Below are 8,847 nucleotides of genomic sequence, written 5' to 3' on the forward strand. Positions count from 1 at the left end.
TTTATATTGTTTTTGATATAAAAAGATTAAGTGAGAAAGTCACCAGCATTTGACTCATAAATAAGGAGATAATGTACTAAAAGAAATGATCAAAACTAGTATTTCATGTTACATTTGGCCTTATCCCAAAGATAATTTATCTTTAGAGAATTTACTTGTGGAATTTGCCTCATCAAAAGAATAAAAATGAAAAACAAAAGTTGAAATTAAAATCATATATGCGATGGTAAAATGAAGTGAGCATTCATGATTTTTTAAAGTCTCTTAGTAAAATAGAATAGAACATTATTTCAATAGCATAAGTAACCTGACTAGATCATCACAACTAGATATGCTACATGCTCCTTGTTTGGCTCCAATTTGAACAAGTCAACAAAAAATGATGTTTTGAGACAATTGGGTATCTAGGAGAATGTTCTCAGTGGCTCAGTGGCAAAGAATCCTCCTGCTAATGCAGAAGACTCAGGAGATATGGGTTTAGTCCCTGGGTCAAGAAGATCTCCTAGAGGAGGAAATAGCAACCTCCTCCTGTGTTTTTGCCTGGGACATCCCATAAACAGAGGAGCCTGGTGGGCTAGAGTCCGTGGGGTCACAAAGAATCAGACACAACTGAGCAAGTGAGCATGAACATGTGCAAGTGTGTGCAAGGTGATAAATGATACCAAAGACATTTTGCTAATTTAGCTAGCTTGGAAACTGCATCAGGATTAAGATACACATATTAGGAATTCATACTGAAAATATACAGGTAAGAAAAGTTTGCTATATAAGTTCTAGTTTAAAATACAGCAAACTATTTCAAAGCTTTTCAAAAAACAGATAAAGCAATATAAAATAGCCTTCATATTTATTGAATCTGCTTGATCTGTACTTGAAACTATTTCTCCAGTTCTCTATACTAGTGTATACTTGAAAATATTCATAATTTAAAGTTTATAGCAAATGTCATTTTTAATGTTTTAAATAGTAGCTGTAGTCTTGGTAAACTCGGTTATAAGATGTGAAGGACCACTGTAACTGATTCATTCAATACTCTGCTGGAGATTCTATCCAGGAAATTAGTTCAACGAAAATTGAAAAATATCAGAAATGAGAAAACAAAATAAACAACCCAAATCATTTTTTGCAATTAACATGATTTTCCTTCTAGGACCTTATAGTATTTACCCTAAATGTTTCTTAAACTGGAAAGTCTCACTCTCTCAGATAATCACATGGTTAGCACCCATCCCTCCTTCAGATCTCTGACCAAATATCACCTCAATAAAATCTACCCCACTGACACTATTTAAATTATACTAGCTCCCCACTTTCAAGGCATTTCAGTTTTCTCTTCCTTTTCAAAACACTTACTATTATTACATTCATGCATATTGTCTCCATTCTCTCCCATCCCTCACCCCATGAAAGTAGGGATCTTTGTCCACTTTGTAGATGAACTGGTTCACTCCCAGCAGTGGTGTGCTGGAGCCTGTCTGGACCACATCATGGGACCCAATTGTGCACAGGTTCTTGAAATCTGCCCCGGTAAGAGACTTTGCCTTTGTATCTGAAGGGACTGGCAACCCACTCCAGGATTCTTGCCTGGAGAATTCCATGGACAGAGGAGCCTGGTGGGTTAGAGTCCATGGGGTTTCAAAGAGTCAGACACGACTGAGCAACTAACATTTTTTTTATCGAATAGTGATTCTTTTCATATTTTGTTTCTTAAATTCTTTAACAGTTTTTAAGATTTTATTGAGTACTGGAGATTGATTGTACACTAAAATTATTTCAAATATTTATTCACTCATAAATATTTATTGAGTATCCACCACATGACAGACAGATGTTCTGAATCAGAGAATAGTAAATGTTTAACAACTGCCTCTCAGAGGTGAAGTTGAGGGGCTGATTTGTTGAGTTTGTCAATTTCTAAATCTAAATCAAATTTTTGCACACTCAATATGATATGTTGTTTATGAAGTTACCTCATTTAGCTCAGTCATTTTGGTTTTTGACACTTTCTTTTTTAAAATAATTTTACTTATTTATTTTTGGCTGCACTGGCTTTCTCTAGTTGAGACAGTTGGGGGCTACTCTCTACTTATGGTGTATGAGCTTCTCATTGCGGTGGCTTCTCTTCATGTGGAGCACAGGCTGTAGGTGGTAAGGGCTTCAATAGTTGCAGCATGTTGACTCGGTAATTGCGGTTCCTGAGCTCTAGGGCATAGGCTCAGATTTTGTGGCAAACTGTCTTAGTTGCTCTGTGGCTTGAGGAATCTTCCCACTTCAGGGATCACAGCCGCGTCTCTAGCATTGGCAAGTGGATGCTTTACCACTGAGCTACTAGGAAGCATAAGCACTTTCTTAATAATCCTCATAAAACTGATTCACCTGTGTCTTTTAATAATGCCTCATCAGCCCTCTGTTTACTTAACAAATTACCCTGAGAAAACAGGAAAGACAAGGTAAATCCAATTCCCTGTGTATGACATACATGGAGAAGAAATTTCTAAATCTCTTTTTCTAAAAGCAGCATTTATAGGAAAATATAACAATCTCTGAAGCCTAAGGAAAATATTACTTAAATTGCATGGATAAATAATCAGAGAATTACAAAATAGTCATTTAAAGTCTATGCATTAATATAAAGAAAATGTTTTAATAAGTAGTGCTTTTATTATGTGAAAAGGTGTAAGAAATATTTAACTAGTCCACCCAAGTGCAACTTAGTTTGTACACAGAGCTTGGATAAGAGACAAGAATCAATTATGAGTCACAGTATAATGAAATGCGCCCCAATTTTGCAATATCAGGAATGAAGGATACTGTGGGTCAAATATTACCAGTCAAACCACTGTGAGAATATAATCCTTGAGAGCAATAACACAGTGAAGTCACCATTTTTGTTTTGAGAGTACAATTGAAACCAAATAAATTGCTAACTCAGCTCACCAACTCTGAAATTATATAATTATTGAAGTGATAAGACCATAAAATTTGAGACTAAATCATCAAGAAAAACCAGGAAGCAAGTACAATTTGTTATTATTTAGGTTAATGCATATTATTACATCTCATTCGTGTGTTTTAGAGTAGTATTTGTATATGAGTTTGTGAATTTAGGAATTTTTTTTTATTGAAGAGTAAATGGTGGTTTACTAACAAGAATGCTATTCATGGAGTCCTAAAGAAGCAGCATAGTGAGTTGTTCATTAATTTATCCTAAGTTAAATGGTTTTCGTTTATAGAAATAAAACTATAAAAATAACATTCCTTATTTAAAGGAATATCTGCTTCCCAGTAAAGGTTTTGTCTATCTACTTATTCATTTGCTAATGCAAACTTGTAAAACAAAAGAAAATAAGTGTGCATTGTATGAACTAAACTGAGTATGAGCAATTATTTAATTTGGTAACAGAAGTTACACTTTCTTGTGCTTTGGATTTTTATCAGAAAAGGAAAAAAATAAGGCATTGCATCAACCAAACCTTTATGAAAGTAAATTAGGAGAGAGTGCCACCAAAATACTCCCATGGGTAAATACCTATATTCTAAAGTGAGATATTACTATGCTGTGTTATTGTTGCTCAGGTGGTTAGTTGTGTCTGACTCTTTCCAACCCCATGAACTGCAGCACGCCAGTCTTCCCTGTCCCTCACTATTTCCTGGAGTTTGCTCAAACTCACGTCCACTGAATCTATGATGCCGTGAAGGTGTCTCATCTTCTTTTGTCCCCTTCACCTCAGCCCTCAATCTTCCCCAGCATCAGGGTTTTTTTTCCAGTGAGTCAGCTCTTCCAATGAATATTCAGAACTGATTTCATTTAGGATTGACTGGTTTGATCTTCTTGTAGCCCAAGGGGCTCTCAGGAGTATTCTTCAACACCACAGTTCAAAAGCATTAATTTTTCGGCACTCAGCTTTCTTTATAGTCCAACTCTCACATCCACACATGATTACTAGAAAAACCAAAGCTTTGACTAGATGGACTTTGGTTGGCAAAATAATGTCTCTGCTTTTTAAAATGCTCTCGAGGTTGGTCATAGCTTTTCTTCCAAGAAGCAAGTGTCTTTTAATTTCATGACTACAGTCACCATCTGCAGTGATTTTAGAGCCCCCCCCCCCCAATACAGTCTGTCACTGTTTCCACTGTTTCCCCATCTATTTGCCATGGAGTGAAAGGACTGGTAGCCATGATCTTAGTTTTCTGAATCGTGTGCTTTCAGCCAACTTTTTCACTCTCCTCCTCTTTCACTTTCGTCAAGAAGCTCTTTAGTTCTTCTTCGCTTTCTGCCATAAGCGTGGTGTCATCTGCATATCTGAGGTTATTGGTATTTCTACCCACAATCTTGATTCCAGCTTTTGCTTCATCCAGCCCAGCATTTTGCATGATGTACTCTGCATATAAGTTAAGTAAGCAGGGTGACAATAGGCAGCCTTGTGGTACTCCTTCCCCGATTTAGAACCATTCTTTTGTTCCATGTACAGTTCTAATTGTTGCTTCTTGACCTGCATACAGATTTCTCAGGAAGCAGGTCAGGTGGTCTGGTATTCCCATCTCTTTAAGAATTTTCCACAGTTTGTTGTGATCCAAATGGACTGTGGGTACAGTCCATGGGGTTGTAAAAAGTCAGAAACGACTGAGCAACTAACACACACACGCAAACATGCAAGGTGATAATATACAGCCTTGAAGTACTCCTTTCCCAGTTTTGAAACAGTCCATTGTTCTGTTTGACCAGTCCTAACTGCTGTTTCTTGACCTGCATATAGGTTTCTCAGGAGGCAGGTTAGATTGTCTGGTATTCACATCTCTAATAATAATAAAGAAATGATAAATGGTCAAAAAAATAAAATGAATTATAAAAAATAAATAAATGAATAAAAATTTTAAAAAAAGGAATTTCCTATAGTTTCCTACGTTCACTAGTCATTTAAACTAGTGAAACTCACCTAAACAAAGTGGGCCTCAGTTATACAAAATATAAAATGTGGAAGTAGGCATACATAAAGTCTGTATGCATTCAAACTCTATTTAGCTTATCTGCAAACTATACTGGTTTATATAATAATGAGGAAAGGAGGAGAATCAATTTAAATATTTCTGTTGTTTTTACAAAGGAAGCTAAATATTTTTAAAAATACCTTGAACAAATTAAAAATTATTAGAAAAAATAACCCTATTTGTGTTATCATAAGAATTTTATTTTATCCATAGTATATGATAATGTATTTTTGAAGAAGAAATAATGATTTTGAACTTCAGATAATATTCCTCACTAGAATGAAAAGTTGAATAGAAATTGGAGAGAGTGCTGTAGGTGAATTTTAAATTTCATTCATTATCGTCATGAAGGATACTTTAAAAGCTTTGTATTCTATCCTCAAATGTATTTTGATTTTTTATTTCTTATAGAAAACACATCCATTTTCATTTTGAATGGGAGGAAAGGATCAACAATGAAAAACCACACAAGACCCACAGAATTCATTCTTCTGGGGCTATCAGATGACCCAGAGCTTCAGATTGTGATTTTTCTCTTTTTAATCATCACATATATATTAAGTGTCACTGGAAATTTGACCATCATCATTCTCACCTTGGTGGACTCCCATCTACAGACACCTATGTATTTTTTCCTCAGGAAATTCTCTATATTAGAAATCTCCTTTACAACTGTCTGTATTCCTAGATTTCTGGGCACAATTATCACCAGGAACAAAACGATTTCATACAATGATTGTACAGCTCAGCTGTTTTTCTTCATTTTCTTGGGTATCACTGAATTTTATCTCATAACTGCCATGTCCTATGATCGCTATGTAGCTATCTGCAAACCCCTGCATTACACAACCATCATGAACAACAGAGTCTGTGTATTGCTTGTCTTTTGTGCTTGGCTGGCAGGGTTCTTAAACATCTTCCCACCTGTTATTCTTTTTCTCCAGTTAGATTACTGTGGTTCTAATATCATTGATCACTTTGCTTGTGACTATTTCCCCCTATTGAAACTATCCTGCTCAGACACATGGCTCCTTGAAGTGATTGGTTTTTACTCTGCAATAGAGATTCTGCTTTTTACTTTGGCATTAATAATTCTATCCTACATGTTCATCATCAAGACAATTCTGAGACTGCCTTCTGCCAGTCAGAGAAAAAAGGCATTTTCTACATGCTCCTCTCACATCATTGTCATTTCCATCTCTTATGGAAGCTGTATATTCATGTATACCAACCCATCAGCAAAGGAAAAGGCATCCTTGAACAAAGGAGCATCTATTCTGAATGCTTCTGTTCCTCCTATGATGAATCCATTTATATATTCACTGAGGAACCAGCAAGTGAAACAAGCCTTCAAGGAGACCATCCAAAAGGTTATCTTTTTCTCCAGTAAATGCAAGTGATTACATCATTAAAAGAGTAAAGTTCTTGTCAATGCTTTCTATTATTCATAATCTGCCCAAACTCTTTCAGTACAGTTGTATGAGTCCTTTTCATCTGTTCCAATGTTAAAAAATTCCCCACACTGAACCTAATTAACTGATACAGTTGAATATTGCTTCAGAACTTTCTATAAATTTTCTATTCAAATATATTTGGATGAAGTAAAGAACACAGGTTGTTGTTACAATTTTATAGGCCATTTACTTTGATGAAAAGAATGTCAGAATTGATGTGGATTTCTGAAATTTTCATTTTACCACGTAATAGAAATGATATCATTCAGTTCAGTTCAGTTGAGTCGCTTAGTTGTGACGACTCTTTGCGACCCCATGAATCGCAGCACGCCAGGCCTCCCTGTCCATCACCAGCTCCCGGAGTTCACCCAGACTCACGTCCATCGAGTCAGTGATGCCATCCAGCCATCTCATCCTGTGTGGTTCCCTTCTCCTCTTGCCCCCAATCCCTCCCAGAATCAGAGTCTTTTCCAATGAGTCAACTCTTCTCATGAGGTGGCCAAAGTACTGGAGTTTCAGTTTAACATCATTCCTTTCAAAGAAATCCCAGGGCTGATCTCCTTCAGAATGGACTGGTTGGATCTCCTTGCAGTCCAAGGGACTCTCAAGAGTCTTTTCCAACACCACAGTTCAAAAGCATCAATTCTTTGGTGCTCAGCCTTCTTCACAGTCCAACTCTCACATCCATACATGACCAGAGGAAAAACCATAGCCTTGACTAGACGGACCTTTTTTGGCAAAGTAATGTCTCTGCTTTTGAATATGCTATCTAGGTTGGTCATAACTTTCCTTCCAAGGAGTAATTGTCTTTTAATTTCATGGCTGCAGTCACCATCTGCAGTGATTTTGGAGCCCCCCCAAAAAGAGTCAGACAGTGTTTCCACTGTTTCCCCATCTATTTCCCATGAAGTGATGGGACCAGATGCCATGATCTTCGTTTTCTGAATGTTGAGCTTTAAGCCAACTTTTTCATTCTCCACTTTCACTTTCATCAAGAGGCTTTTTAGCTCCTCTTTACTTTCTGCCATAAGGGTGGCGTCATCTGCATATCTGAGGTTTTTTATATTTCTCCCGGCAATCTTGATTCCAGCTTGTGTTTCCTCCAGTCCAACGTTTCTCATGATGTACTCTGCATATAAGTTAAATAATCAGGGTGGCAATATACAACCTTGACATACTCCTTTAATGATATCATTAGGAAATTTTTATTCTATTTGAAATTTTCATGAAATCAAACAATGACACTCACTAGAGGGTTGGAATAAAGTATAACTATCTACTTAAATATTTTTAAAGTTTAGAAACTGAAGTATATTTGAACTCTTTATACTATTATAATACTTTTATAATAATGAGGAGAAAGAAGAAAGAGAAGGGTAGAGTTAATATTTTTTCAGCAATTACTATATTCCAGGCCTATTCTAATTATTTTCTTCATATTGGGTCATTGAGTCTTGTGAACAACTTTATTTCATTTTCAGCCACTCCCATTCATATCCAACTCTTTGTTCTCTCATGGACTGCAGTACACGAGGCTCCCCTATCCTTCACTAGCTCCCTGAGTTTGCTCAAACTCATGTTCATGATCTAGTAATGCCATCCAACCATCTCATCCTCTGTTGTGCCCTTCCCATCCTGGCCTCAATTTTTCCCAGCATCAGGGTCTTTTCCAGTGAATGTGCTCTTCACACAAGCTGGCCAAAATATTGGCTCTTCAGCTTCAGCATCAGTCCTTCCAATGAATATTCAGAGTTGATTTCCTGTAGGACTGACTGGTTTGATCTCGCAGTCCAAAGGACTCTCCAGAATATTCTCTAGCAGCATAGTCTAAAAGCATCAATTCTTGTGTGCTCAGCCTTCTTTATTGTCCAACTCTCACATCCCTACATGATTACTGAAAACCCATAGCTCTGACTATATGGATCATTGTTGGCAAAGTGATGTTTCTGCTTTTTAATACACTGTCTAGGTTCATCAAAGTTTTTCTTAAACAACTTTTTGAGGTAACTGTTATTGATTTTCTCTTGAAGACATTTTTACATTATCTTTTCTTCTGGAAATGTTTCATGTGACTGTTCTTATTTCACAGACATGATGAAAAGGTAAAATTGGAGTTAATTTTAATTGGTAATAGAGAAGAACAAGAAAGAAAAGAGATACAGATTGGAAAAGAAGAAGTAAAAGTTTCATTGGAGACAGCATGATACTCTACAAAGAAAACCCTAAAAATACTACTAGAAAATGACTAGATTAATCAGTTAATTTAGTAAGGTTCCAGGATACAAAACCAATACACAGAAATCCATTGAATTCCAATACACTAGCAGCAAAAATCTGAAAGAGAAAATAAAGAATCAACTCCATTCACCAAGGCAACATTAACAATAAAATATCTAGGAATAAA

The 8,847-nt window shown here is 36.2% G+C and overlaps 1 protein-coding gene across 1 annotated transcript; it reads left to right on the forward strand.

The window, feature by feature from the left end:
- The first annotated feature begins 5,438 nt into the window (after window positions 1-5,438).
- On the forward strand, window positions 5,439-6,389 carry LOC147372155 (olfactory receptor 6C3-like). The gene has a single exon (XM_086403613.1). It carries the CDS (start codon window positions 5,445-5,447, stop codon window positions 6,387-6,389), a length of 945 nt encoding a protein of 314 aa, XP_086259739.1. The 5' UTR covers window positions 5,439-5,444.
- Window positions 6,390-8,847: the final 2,458 nt, after the last annotated feature.

Source organism: Bos grunniens, chromosome 5, assembly GCF_055505025.1.
Source record: "Bos grunniens cultivar Pamir isolate PY7600 chromosome 5, Bosgru_T2T1.0, whole genome shotgun sequence".
Lineage (NCBI taxonomy): Eukaryota > Metazoa > Chordata > Mammalia > Artiodactyla > Bovidae > Bos > Bos grunniens.

What these genes read in the sequence shown, in the direction of transcription:
- LOC147372155 (XM_086403613.1), top strand. Translation starts at nt 5,445, where the DNA reads ATGAAAAACCACACAAGACCCACAGAATTCATTCTTCTGGGGCTATCA.